The sequence below is a fragment of the Amblyraja radiata genome, chromosome 4, assembly GCF_010909765.2.
Source record: "Amblyraja radiata isolate CabotCenter1 chromosome 4, sAmbRad1.1.pri, whole genome shotgun sequence".
In the NCBI taxonomy this organism is placed as follows: Eukaryota; Metazoa; Chordata; class Chondrichthyes; order Rajiformes; family Rajidae; genus Amblyraja; species Amblyraja radiata.
In genome coordinates, this window is record NC_045959.1 from 24,510,002 (window position 1) to 24,526,040 (window position 16,039).

Sequence of the window (16,039 nt, forward strand, 5' to 3'; positions counted from 1 at the left end):
TTCACACAAATAAAGAGAAGAGAATCACAGACCTTTCTGTCAATCTCATCATCAAGCCGTCTCAATTCAGTTTTTTGTTGTTCTTGTTGATATTTCAGGAAGCGCTTTTGAGCTGTATCCAACACTTGAAGTTCTTTTATCTTCATTTCACGGTTCACAGCAGCGAGTCTTCAAAAGGAGAAATATCACATTAAATAAAGAGAAACACTAGCTTTGCAGCCAGGTAGAACATACACTTTGATTGGTTACTTGTCTTTCACAGAGGGATGTCATTCATTAACACCAAGTAGTGAGAACTTGCCATATCTAAAAACTAAACAATCTACTTTGTACTGTGTTTGGAATTCTCACTTCTCATTTAGAAGTTAGTGAGGGACATTTCAGGGACTATTTGAACACAAGCATACACCTTCACTCTTGGTGCAGTGCTGAAGTGTGCTGTGTTTTCAGAGCTATTGCTTTTGGGTGAGATATTGACCTGAGGCTTCATCCACTTTCTCACTGCATGCAAAACACCCCACAGGACAGTGTGAACGAGACTGTGTGAGGGAGAGTGGGGAGATTCCTTAAGTGACCTTTAGTTTAGAGATACAGTGTGGAAACAGGCCCTTCAGCCCACCGAGTCCGCACCGACCAGCGATCCCCACATATTAACACTATCCTACACACACTAGGGTCAATTCAGATTCAGACGTTATTGTTATTGTCATTGTGCAGTGTACAAGTACAGAGACAACGAAATGCAGTTCGCATCTCACCCAGAAGTACGAACACAGAATAATGGAACAGTAAAATATATATATGTATATACGGTTGCAGTAGTGCAAATTTCGGGGGGGGGAGATCAGTCACAGGGGGAAGGAGTGTCCGGGGGGCGGGGTGACTGGCAATCACCAAGGTGCAGAGTTGAATAGGGTAACAGCCGCAGGGAAGAAGCTGTTCCTGAACCTACACAAAATTGCTGGGGAAACTCAGCGGGTGCAGCAGCATCTATGGAGCGAAGGAAATAGGCGACGTTTCGGGCCGAAACCCTTCTTCAGACGTTTCGGCCCGAAACGTCGCCTATTTCCTTCGCTCCATAGATGCTGCTGCACCCGCTGAGTTTCCCCAGCAATTTTGTGTACCTTCGATATTCCAGCATCTGCAGTTCCCTTTTGAACACTGTTCCTGAACCTGCTGGTCCGGCAACAGGGAGACCTGTAGCGCCTCCCGGATGGGAGGAGGGTAAACAGTCCATGGTTGGGGTGAGAGCAGTCCTTGACGATGCTGAGCGCCCTTCGCAGACATCGCTTGCTCTGGACAGACTCAATGGAGGGGAGCGAGGAATCGGTGATGCGTTGGGCAATTTTCACCACCCTCTGCAGTGCTTTCCAGTCGGAGACAGAGCAGTTGCCAAACCATACTGTGATACAGTTGGTAAGGATGCTCTCGATGGTGCAGCGGTAGAAGTTCACCAGAATCTGAGGAGACAGATGGACCTTCTTCAGTCTCCTCAGGAAGAAGAGACGCTGGTGAGCCTTCTTATCCAGTGTTGAGGTATTGTGGGTCCAAGAGAAGTCATCAGAGATGTTGACCCCCAGAAACCTGAAGCTGGAAACACGCTCCACCTCCGTCCCGTTAATATGGATGGGGGTGTGCGTGCCACCCCTGGACCTTCTGTAGTCCACAATAAGCTCCTTGGTCTTCTTGACACTTATACCAAGCCAATTAACCTACAAACCTGTACGTCTTGGGAGTGTGGGAGGAAACCGAAGATCTCGGAGAAAACCCACGCAGGTCACAGGGAGAACTGACCAACATTTTATTCCAAAACATAATCTAGTTGTTTGTTGCTGTTTATCGGATTTTACAGTGCATAAATCCACTGTCACATCTCTTCCATTTCACGTCAAAGGTGTTTTCAATTGTGAAGTACATTGGGACCCACACAGAATGAGAAAGGCTGAAGTTGTACAACTACAAGTTCTTTTCACTGGTTTGCTTTTATAGCTGATTCTCCAAAATAAATGAAATATGAACAACTTAGTTACATTCATTATGTCAAACCTATTGTTTAAAGCATACCAACTCCTTGGAGATCAAGATTTCATCAGCATAGGATTCAAAAGCATTCACCTCCACAACTTCCTCACCACCTGCGTCACTGTAATGCTGGGCTAGTTTATGGATTCTGCTGTCCAGAATGGGACACAAACACAGGTGCTTGTACCAGGAGGCTCTGAACCAAAGTTGGCATTCAGAGCGGAAAGGATCGACACACCACAAAAGGTTGACACAGTGGGGCAGCAGTAGTGCTCCAGTGATCTGGGTTCACCTCTAGTTTTGACTGTGTAAAGTTTGTCAGATATTGTGACATTCTAGGTTTCCCCTGCACAGTCCAGTTTTCCCCCACATCCCAGACATGCAAGTAGTTTGGTTAATTGCCTACTGCAAGTGACCCCTCTGTGTGTGCGTGGTAGGCAAATCAGAGCGAGAGAATGAGTTGCAGGATATTATGCAGAGGAATGAGAAAGTTCCATAACTCATAAGACTCAATGTGACAAATAGTCTCCTATGTGATGAGGAAATATGATATGAGAACCACACAATAATTTTGGTAAATAAATAAATAAAGAGACAAGCAAGAAATTTGGGGGGGAAAAGTAATTTGCGAGAAGGATCACAAACATTATTGTAGAATAGAAATCGGCGCAATTGCTGACTGTAAACGATAATGGTGTTGAGAATAGGGTTGTGGTCTGTGCAATACTCCATGTTCAAAACGTTGCCATCCACATTGAAGGCTTACATGCAAAGAATGTCCATTCAGGTGAGGTGTCGAGAGCAAAGCCACATCGATCAGATCGTGGAAGGAGGAAAATAATGGAAAATAAATCCACCACATCTAAGTTAGGCTTTATAGGCCATCTTTTTTAATGCTGCCTCATGTATATTCCAATGCGGTGGTGGAGGCAGATACAATACTGGCAGTTAAGAGGCTTTTGGATACGCACATGGAGATACAAGGATTGGGGTGGGGGGGGATATGGATTATGTGCAGGCAGATAAGTTTCTCTTGGCATCATGTTTGGCACAGACATTGGGGGGTCAAAGGAACTGTTCCTGTGCTGTACTGTTCTAACTTCAATTCAGCACTGTTAAAGGAAACAGTCTACAGAAAGTCATTTATCTGGATGCTAAAGCATAGATTGATCTTCTGACTGCAAAATAAATTCCAGCCAGCCATTTGAGTCTGTGACAGCATGTGTATAACTTAACATAATGCTATGTGGTAGAGATAAAATTAGGGTAAATACATCAATGGGATCACATTTAATTTTTGGTGGGTAGCAATGGAACAAACCATTAAATATATACATCTAGAAGAGTTTCCCTTAAAGCAATTAGCACATATCTTGGCTGAAGTTTTGATCATTTGGGATTATTCCAAACTGAAAATGCCAGTGCAAATTACCTCATTCTCTGATCCACAAGCTTCTGTTCCTCTTCAAGAAGGATCTTTCTCCTCTGCTCCTCAGCTTCCTGCAGTAACTCCTGCTGCCGATACCAGGCAGCGTTCTCAGCCTGCCTCCTGACACTCTGCGCCTCAAGTTCATGTGCCAATTGCCTAGAAGACCATGACAGCAAAAATGAATACAATAGAGTGATGGGCCTGTCCCACTTCGGCAATTTTTCAGGCGATTGTCAAGTTGTCGGCAACTGGAACTGCGACTGTCAGAGTGGAACACACACACATATCGCTTCCTTCACCAGCCCGTTATGCAGGCGGGGGACAGGGCAAGCAGGGGGAGCTCTGACTGAGTGCAATTCACATGATGCAAAGCCAAGGTGATACAGTGCTGTAATTAAGATGGCTAAAGCACAGTGTACGGTAAGTCCTTTAAAAGAGGAGGGGAGGGAGGGGGGGGGGGAGAGAGGGGGGAGAACGAGGGAGAAGGAGTAGAGACAACTTGTAAATAGCCAGAGATACACGGCCGTGAAACTCGGCGGACATTAACATTACTGGTCGGTTATCCACGGTTCTGAAAATTACTGCTTACGCTTTTTCCTCCCAATGAGCCAATGAAATTCACCGGTCAGCAATAGCTACAACCTACAAGAATCTTCGACCTCCTGGCGACCTATCTACCACACGGGAATTTTCGCTACACTCCATGGCGGCTTCATTCTAGTCGCCGCTAATTTTTCAACATGTTGGAAAATTTGCGGTGACCATAATGAGGCCGTGATCAGTTCCCAGAATGTGGGAACTCCTCACGACCATGAAGGCGACTCCCCGGCAACCACGTGGCGACTGCATAGTCTCCTGCAGTTGCCTAAAAAGTCGCCTAAGTGGGACAGGTCCATGAGGTTGCCACAAAGGCCCATTATCAAAAGAACGTTCAAAAATAACTTCTCATCTGTGGATAGGGGAATGAAACCCCTTGAGCTGCACCACCACTGGACTGGATCATAGATGATGTGTACCTTACCTTTCTTTGTTCACCTGTATCGCTAATCCACAATACACTCACCCACCACAAAGATATCAGCTCCATTTTAAAATGTACTTACTTTCCCGACTGAGTAAACCTAATTAAATTAAAATTTAAAACTCAAAGGAATCTAAGCCTAGTCTATAGGATGGTACAAATTGGCCCCTGTGTAGGTGAGTGTAGAATGTTGAGGAAGTTATTAAGTATTGGTTACAGGAAGGATAAATGGGAAATAACAGTACCCTGTGAACTGGCAATGGGCTGAATGGCCTTCGAGGGCAGAAGGATAAATGGAAATAAATGTGGATGTCATGAAGCACTTCATCACACTTGGATGAAAATCTGGAACTCTCCCACGAACAGCCATTAGATTTACAGCAGCAATCAGCATAATGCTTCAAAACATTCCCATTGTTTTTCATTAAGCAAGGGTATTAAAGATTATGAAAGCAAGGTGAGCAGATGGAATGACAGTACAGATGAGCCATCACTTAACTGACTGGCAAATAAAAGTTTGAGCTAAAATGCTTACTATTGATGTTATACGGACACTCTCAAAGCTAAATGAAATCCATACATCGACATTTTCTAGATCCCATGCTCCAAAATGCAATCAAACGTGCGAACAATGAGAAGGCAGATCTCTCCAGTGCTGTTCATTACAGATGCTATGGTCATCCCAGGTGTACACCACACAACTGGAGCAACTACATATTTATTACAAATGGGAAGAATCTTTCTTTAATAAACGTAACGAGATATCGATGAATGAAGCAACTGATTTACCAGCAAAGTCATAAATTACAGCTTTGGCAATTGATAATCACACCTTTTTGAACCAAAAATCAAGTTTTTGATAGCAAGAGAAACATAGAAAATAGGTGCAGGTGTAGGCCATTCGGCCCTTCGAGCCTGCACCACCATTCCATATGATCATGGCTGATCATGATCATGAAAGAACTGGTAACTTTAAACTTAGTTCCAAATTAGGGCAAAACAAACCATGCCTTAATCAGTCCTCTCATATGCAAATACTCTTCAATTTTGACTATTTCTTCAATAAAATTTTTTTTTGCTGGTAAATCATTTAACCTGAATGATTTTGTGGGTGCACCTTCACTACAACTGCAGCCACAAACAAAAGTTTCAGTTTGTTTTAATGGTATAGATTCAGTAGCGATATATTACAAAACAGGGAAAGGGTCCAAACCACAGGGCAGCACAGTGGCGCAACGGTAGAGTAGCAGCCTTACAGCACCAGAAACCGGGGTTTGATCCTGACCATGGATCCTGATAGCATGGAGTTTCTATATTTTCCGTGATTGCATGGGCTTTCTCTGGGTGCTGCAGTCTCCTTCCTCCTCCCACATTCCAAAGACATGCAGGTTTGTCGTTCGATTGGCTTCCATAAATTGTCCCGAGTGTGTAAGATAGAACTAGGGTATGGGTGCTCAGACCCAGTGGGTCGAAGGGCCTGTATCCTCGCTGTATCTCTAAACTAAACTAAACAAACTAAATTACAGTTATCTGAAGATGGGGAATCATACTAGTATAATGCCCCTGTCCCACTTAGGAAACCTGAACGGAAACCTCTGGAGACTTTGCGCCCCACCCAAGTTTTCCGTGCGGTTCCCGGAGGTTGCAGGTGGTTGCAGGTAGTGGAGGCAGGTAGGGAGACTGACAAAAACCTCCAGGAACCGCACGGAAACCTTGGGTGGGGCGCAAAGTCTCCAGGGGTTTCCGTTCAGGTTTCCTAAGTGGGACAGGGGCATTACTTTGACAGTAACATTCAAACGATGCATATTTGTCAAATTATCTTTACACTAATATTTAATGTCTAACAGATGACTATTATAAACCAACTTGTGCACCAGCAATTAAACTGTACAAAAAAATGGATAACTTTCTTCTTTTAAATGTTATTGTCATGTTTACCTTTCTTTTAAATAGTTCAACTCTTCTTGCCAGATCCTTTCTCTTTCTTGAGTCTGATAGTTAACGATAAATGTTGGATATTTGTTAAATATTGGATACTGGCCCTTAGTTAATGGTAAAAAATCATCCAGCATTCGCTTGGGATGGGCATCCTCAGGTGTGGAATCCATAAGATGGTACGCTTCCTTGATCACTGCCTCAAGGTCCAAGTTATTGCGGTGATGGAAGAAATTCTAAATGGGATAGAAGATTGTTTGAATTTTCTGGTTCAAGTTAAAACTTTCGCCACATCTCTTTCTCACTCTCAAGCCCTTGCATATGTAATCATATTAAAAAGTGCTTACATTCTAGCAGTACCATTCACATCCTTTCTACACATCTTAAATTACTTTTGAAGTCTGTTCATTATTATCAAATGTGGTGGCTAATTAGGGAACAACCATTTCCAATAAACAGAAGGGTGATATGGGAGAATACATTTTTGGAATGTTACATCAGTGATAAATATTAGCTAAAGCACCAGTTGTAACCGCATACAGTGGCTTGCAAAAGTATTCATATCCCTTGAACTTTTCCACATTTTGTCACGTTACAACCACAAACGTAAATGTATTTTATTGGGATTTTATGTGATAGACCAACACAAAGTGGCGCATAATTGTGAAGTGGAAGGAAAATGATACATGGTTTTCAATTTTTTTTACTAATAAATAACTGAAAAGTGTGGCGTGCAAAAGTATTCAGCCCCCTTTACTCTGATACCCCTAAATAAAATCCAGTGCAACCAATTGCCTTCAGAAGTCACCTAATTAGTAAATAGAGTCCACGTGTGTAATCTAATCTCAGTATAAATACAGCTGTTCTGTGAAGGCCTCAGAGGTTTGTTAGAGAACATTAGTGAACAAACAACATCATGAAGCCCAAGGAACACACCAGACAGGTCAGGGATAAAGCTGTGGAGAAGTTTAAAGCAGGGTTAGGTTATAAAAAAATATCCCAAGCTTTGAACATCTCACGGAGCACTGTTCAATCCATCATCCGAAAATGGAAAGAGTATGGCACAACTGCAAACCTACCAAGACATGGCCGTCCACCTAAACTGACAGGCCGGGCAAGGAGAGCATTGATCAGAGAAGCAGCCAAGAGGCCCATGGTAACTCTGGAGGAGCTACAGAGATCCACAGCTCAGGTGGGAGAATCTGTCCACAGGCCAACTATTAGTCGTGCACTCCACAAATCGGGCCTTTATGGAAGAGTGGCAAGAAAAAAGCCATTGTTGAAAAAAAGCCATAAGAAGTCCTGTTTGCAGTTTGCCACAAGCCATGTGGGGGACACAGCAAACATGTGGAGGAAGGTGCTCTGGTCAGATGAGACCAAAATTGAAGTTTTTGGCCTAAATGCAAAACGCTATGTGTGGCGGAAAACTAACACTGCACATCACCCTGAACACACCATCCCCACTGTGAAACATGGTGGTGGCAGCATCATGCTGTGGGGATGCTTTTATTCAGCAGGGACAGGGAAGCTGGTCAGAGTTGATGGGAAGATGGATGGAGCCAAATACAGGGCAATCTTGGAAGAAACCCTGTTAGAGTCTGCAAAAGACTTGAGACTGGGGCGGAGGTTCACCTTCCAGCAGGACAACGACCCTAAACATACAGCCAGAGCTACAATGGAATGGTTTAGATCAAAGCATATTCATGTGTTAGAATGGCCCAGTCAAAGTCCAGACCTAAATCCAATTGAGAATCTCTGGCAAGACTTGAAAATTGCTGTTCACAGACGCTCTCCATCCAATCTGACTGAGCTTGAGCTATTTTGCAAAGAAGAATGGACAAAAATTTCAGTCTCTAGATGTGCAAAGCTGGTAGAGACATACCCCAAAAGACTTGCAGCTGTAATTGCAGCGAAAGGTGGTTCTACAAAGTATTGACTCAGGGGGGCTGAATACTTTTGCACGCCACACTTTTCAGTTTTTTATTTGTAAAACAATTTGAAAACCATCTATCACTTTCCTTCCACTTCACAATTATGCACCACTTTGTGTTGGTTTATCACGTAAAATCCCAATAAAATACATTTACGTTTGTGGTTGTAACGTGACAAAATGTGGAAAAGTTCAAGGGGTATGAATACTTTTGCAAGCCACTGTATGTCCATTCAAGAGGCCAGTTGGGTCAGTTTAATTTATTCGTCAAGGATGACACCCAGGCAATGTCCTATTCCATCAATACTAGACTGGAGTATCAGTCTGGATTTCTGTGGTCCAATGTCAGAATTAAGGCTTGAACCCACAACTTTCAGACTCAATGTTACCCACTGTTCCCTGCTTGGCTCAGTGAACAGGATTATAAATAACTATTCTGAAAACTAGTGCTGATGGGCATAAAAGGGAATAAGGATGCGGGGAGATAGCAGGTCATGTTTAGATTTAGTTTAGAGATACAGCGCATGAAACAGGCCCTTCGGCCCACCGGGTCCATGCCGACTACTGATCCCCGCACATTAACACCATCCTACACCCACTAGGGACAATTTTTACATTTACCAAGCCAATTAATCTACGAACCTGTACGTCTTTGGAGAGTAGGAGGAAACCAAAGATTTCAGAGAAAACCCACGCAGGTCACGGGGAGAACGTACAAACTCCGTACAGAGAGCACCCGTAGTCTGGATCGAACCCGGGTTTCCGGCGCTACATTCGCTGTAAGGCAACAACTCTACTGCTGTGCCACCATGACAAGAGCACAGGGGAGGGTGCGTGCATCTGTTGAAGGGTCATGCTTCTTAACAAAAGCCAGTTAAAAATATATTTACCATTAACAGCAAAGCATATTTATTGCTCTCTATTTAACTATCAAGAGTTCAAAATGCCTTTTTCACTCACCTCAAGGTCTTCCTTTATATTGCAATGGAGCAGTGGAGATCGAGAACAAATTAAATAGGCTGCTACTGCCATCAACAGGAAGGACGGGTGATTGGAAAAAATATTATCAAATAACATCAGCCATTCGCTTCTTGTTAGCACCTCCGAAAACAATGTCTCAAGAAGTGGCCAGGCATACGACTGTCAACAAAAGCAAGATCAGCAATCTTAAAACATTGTTCAAATGCACAACAACTGAAAAGGTTTTTATTACATTAAGAATTCATATTTCATAACTCTTTAGTCCTGAACAACATGAACGCAATACATTAAAAATTAAAGCACTTACACTGATTTGATATTGAAACAAAAGGGTACATTCTGGGGTAAATGTATAAAATGAACTAAAAATTGGATCATTCTGCTTAGTACTGGATCATGGAGTATCATTGAAATTGGTAGTTGTACAGGTACTTGTCTATTGGAAAAGAAAATTCTAAGAAGAGTTTCTACCTTTCATCTGTAAACATTCAGAGAAATAAATCTGGGCATATCATAAAAGATTTAGACCAAATCACATAAAATAAAAGGGAAAGTGCTCAGTTTTAACACTAAATTTCTGCCCTGCTCTGCTCTTGCGACCATGGGAAGAGCTGTTGTTATGTGTAACTCTGAAAAATATCAATTTAATCTGGGGTTTGAATCTAGGTAAATTCCTATAGGGTAATGGGGTTTATTTCTGTGCTACTATGTCTGACATGGTATTGCCCTATACCCCAGCTTCTGAACTAGATATAAATCACAAAGACACCACAATATAAAGGTAACTTGTAAATCAAGATTATTTAGCTGCTTAGCTACCTGTGAAGTAATGTTGTAGTTCACCAAATGCTGGAGCAGTTCCTTGTCATGGTGAGCCAGAATGTTCTCAATCATGCCCAGAAGATTTATTGGAGGGTTTGGAAAATATTCAAACCAATGCTGGCACCAGTTTACTTTAAAAAAAAGAACAGTTTATACACACTTATATCAAAACTTTTCTATAAAATAAGAGTTTACGTAACTAATTAAGTTCTTCCTCTTTTACTTACTTATTACTGTAGCAACAACTTCAAACCCAATCAACTGGTTGTTCTGAAAGAGTTTCACAAATGGGAACGCTAGTAGTGGAAGGTACGACACCTCACTAAAGATGGTTGACCAATGAGCCATGGCTGACAGCACCCTGATAGTCAAAAATGTTTCAATAAGTTACAAAAATATTTTCTTTCCTTTACATTGATTTGCTTTGCAATGTAAGTGGTTCTCTGAAACATAATCATATCTACATCACCTTGGAATAGCTCCTCCACCTAGACCAAGCTCCTCCTATCTCAATTACAATGATGAAATCAATTCAACTAATATAATACAGTTCAAACTTTTCATGAAAAGGATATTTTTTTAAATTGTAAAAGTAAAAATAAAATCTGCTTGCAGTACAAGTTTATTTTCAATTTATCGGTAAGTTAAGATAGATAGAGCGCAGATAGAAATGCATCTCCAGTGGCTTATGATAAAGGATTGAGTATTATTAATCAGTTATACTTAACTTCAGTGAATGGCCTTGAATCTAGTATCTTACCCAAAGCATTCCCTATCACTTGATATGCAATTTTGCCATCCATAACTTGATAGTGGGTTGCCTCGGGAACTGCATCCCATCTCAATTTATAATCCATGGGAGGGAAGTTTGGATTCTTAAATTAATCTGTTCTATTTTTCACCCAAACGTATGGCCTTCAAAATATCCGTCGATCAGTTCAATCTGAATCTGAACTGAACCTACACACGATAATGCTTTCTTCCTCAACCGTTGGTAAAATATAAAGTATCCCACATATCTTCCTTCATTTGCTCAATATTTTGATGCATTCCACCTGAGTTTTCTTTACTTCTGTATATAGACCAGCACACATACAAACTGGTACCCAACATTTACTAATGTTCTAAATCAAACATCATGGGGATGGCCTCAGTTATGTTTTATGGTGAACCTTCAACACTAATTATTTTTTTGTTATTGTAAAACTAGGTATCATGTTACTTCCTCAGAGGCTAAGCTGACAGTTGTAGCCTTTAGGATTAAGATAACTCAATCAACGGTGATCACATAATGAAGTCTATGAAGAGCCTTTGACTCCCTTAGAGCAAATGGTGTTTATTGCAATTTCTTTCTGGATGCCTTGTGAATACTCCAATGTTATTGATCCTATTTGATGCTATTAAGCATGCAGATAACAGCAGGCAGTGAAACAAGCAAATGGCATGTTGGCCTTCATAACGAGAGAATTTGAGTATATGAGCAAAGGGGTCCTTCTGCAGTTGTACAGGCCCTGGTGAGACCACACCTGGAGTATTGTGTGCAGTTTTGGTCTCCTAATTTGAGGAAGGACATTCTTGCTATTGAGGGAGTGCAGCGTGTTCACGAGGTTAATTCCCGGGATGGCGGGACTGTCATATGATGAAAGAATGGAACAACTGGGCTTGTATTCACTGGAATTTAGGATGAGAGGGGATCTTATAGAAACATGTAAAATGATTCAGGGATTGGATACACTAGATGCAGGAAACATGTTCCCGATGTTGGGGGAGTCCAGAACCAGGGGCCACAGTTTAAGAATAAGGTGTATGTCATTTAGAACTGAGATGAGGTGAAACTTTTTCACCCAGGGAGTTGTGAATTTGTGGATTTCAGAAGGCAGTGGAGGCCGAATCACTGGATGCATTCAAATGGGAGCTAGATAGAGCTCTTAGGGCTAGTGGAATCAAGGGATATGGGGAAAAGGCAGGAACGGGGTACTGATTGTGGATGATCAGCCATGATCATATTGAATGGCGGTGCTGGCTCGAAGGGCCGAATGGCGTACTCCTGCACCTATTTTCTATGTATCTATGTATTTCTCCCTAGAACTGATAAAGCTAATATTTTTGGGATTAGTATAAATCTTTAAATCAAGTAACTATTTAAAAAATCATGCAGTGCGTGCAAAAAGCACATTGCTGTGAGGCATTGAATGTTAGTAAGCGTGATGTTTTTTAGTATATTTGTAGCAAGATACTTTTTTATAAAAAGCAATTTTGAAACACACCTTTGAAGAATTCTTAGAAGCTTTCGACTTTTGATGGGATATTTTTCGTGTATGCCTAGATAGGCAGGATGTGTCCCCTTGTCAGTGAGGCTACTGAAAGATGCATGGTTCTCAGGCAGCTGTAGTAGAGAACGCCAAATAAACATCCTGTAATGTAAAGTCAAAGATATAAAACAACAACTCAAATTCAAATTCACATTTATTGTCACATGTACCAATTAAGGTACAGTGATATTTGAGTTACCATGCAGCCAGATAATTAAAAGAACACAACACAATTAAAAGAATGAAAGAACTTAAAATAAACATCCACCACAGTGATGGAAGGCAATAACGTTCAGTCAGTCTAACTCCTTTTGTTCACCCGTGTTTGGGGCCTTGACCCTCCGTAGTCGCCGCTACGAATGGCCCGATGTACAGGTCCTCTCGTCGGGATGACCGCAGGTCCGACGTCGGGACGGATGGAACACACTACGCGCTTGGAGTGCCCGAATCGGCCATTTCTTACCAGAGACTGCAGCTTCTCGATGTTATAGGCCGCAGGCAGGCCAGCGGTCGGAGCTCTTCTCTGGTGATCCCCGGCAAGGGATACCTGGTCCCGGGATGGTAAAGTCCGCTCCATGCTTGCTGCTAGAAGCTCAGCAGACCGCGGTTTCACGATATTAAAGTCAGCAGGCCGGCGGTTGGAGCCTTTCTTCTGGCTCCGCGATGGAAGTCCGCTCCGTGCCTGCTGAAGCTCTGAGCCGGCTCCTTGAAAGGCCGCACCAAACCAAGTTGTTAGGCCGCGAGGGAGGGCGAAATGCGACTGGAGAAAAGTCGCATCTCATCCGAGGTAAGTGACTGGTAACGGTTTCCCCCTATTTCCCCCCACATAAAAACATACCGAGAAACATTAACACCTATATTTAGACATACTAAAAAAAACATTAAAGTCGAAATGACTGACACACTGCTGACGATACAGCCGCTCGCGGCACAACCAGACGACTTATAACAGAATTTAAAATAACAGAATTTGAAAACAGGCCATCTACACAAAAACAGGCCAAACGGTATTTATGCTCCACACAAGACCTCTGCCACCGCTTTTTATTTCATCCACTAACAAAACCATCTTTAATATAAAAACAGAAAATGTTCAGCAGGTCAGATGGCATCTGTGGGAATGGAATGGAATGCTATTTATTGTCATTCAAACCTAGGTTTGAACGAAATTACATTTACTACAGTTTTTTACATTACAAAAAAAAACCAAGACCCTCACTTAACACAGACATCACAGTGAGTCTCCAACACCTCACTGTGATGGAAGGCAAAGTCTTATCTCTTTCCTTTATTCTTCACCCGCGGTCCAACTGCATCGTTGAGGCGAACTGGGACTCCGATGTTAAAGCCCCCGGCAGACGATGGTAAGTCCTGTGGCCATTTAGCCACGCTGGGCGATGTTAGGCCCCGGCTCCGTGTCCTTTAAACCCCGCGGTTAAAGCAGACCAACCAGTGGTCCAGCAGTCCAACTGCAGCGTCTAGACGAACTGGGGCTCCTATGTTAGAGCCCCCGGTGACGATGGTAAGTCCCCGTGGCCACTAACCCGCACTGGGCAATGTTAGGCCCAGCTCCGTGTCCTTTCAACCCCGCAATACCAGCGGGAGAAGCTTCCGTTGCGGGAGCTCCGAAAAGCGGTCACCCACCAGGGACCTGGAGCTCCCGTCCACCGGGCCTGCAGCCGGAGCTTCCGAAGCTCCAAAGTCGGGTCGCAGCCGAGCGCCACCACAGCTCTCCCCGCTCCGAAGACGGCCAGCTCCGCGATGTCAGGTCCGCAGGCTCCGCGACTGGAGCCCTCAGGTTGGTTCTGGTTGGAGGCCTCCGCCGGCTCCGCGATGTTAGGCCCAACGACACCGGAGACCCGACAGGGAAAAAGTCGGGTCCCCGTACAGGGAAGAGACTAACAGTTTCCCCCACATCCCCCCCCCCCCCCCCCACATATACACAGCTAAAATATAATAAAACACTGAGTTAACGTTTCAGGACCTGCAAGCATTATCAGCATTTTCTGTTTTTATTTTAGATTTCCAGAATCTGCAGTTTTTCTTTTCAAAACCATCTACACATTACCCTCTCATGTGCTTATGCAGCTCCTGCTTAACTACATTTATTCTATGTGCTTCAATGACTCGTTGTTACACAGTGTCCCCATCTCACCAGTCTCTGATTATACTTAGTTGTTATTTCCTATGCACACTGTAAATATAAAGTGTTTATGAAATTTCATAAGTTTAAATTACATTGTACCATATTACCCAGTCATGGGTTAATTGGTCAAGGAAAATGTTATTTTTTAAAAGCTAAAACCTAATCATACAGAACAAAGAGACAGGCTTGATTCCCATGCTGCCAGCTCTGGTATGGGGGTTATAGTAGAAAGACTACAAATAGCACTGAATCACTACTCCAGCAAAAGAAGAAAAAAATCAACGTGCTCTCATTATATCTCCAATTTCTAGTGGAAATTGCGCGTATGTACAACAACTGCACAGGAATTGAGTAGAGATGGTGGCAACACTTCCATGAACATGCAAACATTGCCATTTTGGACAGGATTACATCTTCCCCCTAATTGTGTCCTGAACAAACTGCACTTGGGAAAGGGGCAGGGGAATGCTGTAAAAGTGGAAATGTAATACTAGCGAAAGAGAACATTAACATTCCTTCAGTCTACCTTCCACGTACAATCATTATAACCACATGGCTATTTTCAGAAAACCTAGCTGCAAATATTAAATTATGTTGTAGATATTTTCTATCAGTTCAATAGCACACCTGTACTTTTCTGGATATTCTCCAAATACCTTCAACTGAGCCCGGAGCCGCTTTTTATTAAGACCGGCTGGAAGTTCGTTCTAAAATATTGTGGAGAGAAAAATTATTAATTATCTGTAAAAAATGAAAAATGGTAATATATGATTGTTAACTATTCACTATGATGAAAATTATGGTTCAAGACTATACATTTAACTCACACAAATAAAAGGTTTCTTTTCAATCAATATTAGACAATAGACAATAGGCGTAAGAGTAGGCCATTCAGCCCTTCGAGCCAGCACCGCCATTCAATGTGATCATGGCTGATCATCCACAATCAGTACCCCGTTCCTGCCTTCTCTCCATATCCCTAAACTCCCAGAGAGTTTAGTAGATTGGAACTCTCTTGATGGGATCGCTGGTCAGCGCGGACCCGGAGGGCCAAAGAGCCTGTTTCCGCGCTGTATCTCTAAACTAAACTAAGCTTTTCCCCAAAGATTTGTTGAAGAAAAAATCAATTACATTAAACCACTGTTCTGCACCATTCTTGCCCAACCCAATTAGTCGCTCTGATCTCTTACCTCTTTGTCCTCCAAGACTGTGCCCGGTGGTTTGAGGATCCTAGCCTTGGTTTCTTTCCCAGCTGTCTTTCCCCTCCAAGATCTTTCGACTTTTCCAGATGTCACTCGCATTTTCAGGCCAGATGGAACGCTCACATTTTTAAAATCCTCAGTCTTCTCCCTGTCTGCAACAATTTTAACCAGTGGCGGAGGCGGCTTGAGAAAATAAAGGCAATTAACATGAAATTTAGCTTGCATTGGTCTCTTTCCAA

At 42.7% G+C, this 16,039-nt stretch overlaps 1 protein-coding gene across 1 annotated transcript in view; it reads right to left on the reverse strand.

The window, feature by feature from the left end:
- tbc1d31 (TBC1 domain family member 31) overlaps window positions 1-16,039 on the reverse strand; it is a 46,140-nt gene that overhangs the window by 13,367 nt on the left and 16,734 nt on the right. The window contains exons 8-16 of the mRNA XM_033019089.1: window positions 15,789-15,983; window positions 15,226-15,305; window positions 12,408-12,554; window positions 10,368-10,501; window positions 10,138-10,271; window positions 9,298-9,477; window positions 6,411-6,643; window positions 3,455-3,607; window positions 33-168 (exon numbers count right to left, since the gene is read on the reverse strand). Of these exons, the coding sequence (XP_032874980.1) occupies window positions 33-168; window positions 3,455-3,607; window positions 6,411-6,643; window positions 9,298-9,477; window positions 10,138-10,271; window positions 10,368-10,501; window positions 12,408-12,554; window positions 15,226-15,305; window positions 15,789-15,983 (1,392 nt within the window). The remainder of the gene's footprint in view (window positions 1-32; window positions 169-3,454; window positions 3,608-6,410; window positions 6,644-9,297; window positions 9,478-10,137; window positions 10,272-10,367; window positions 10,502-12,407; window positions 12,555-15,225; window positions 15,306-15,788; window positions 15,984-16,039) is intronic.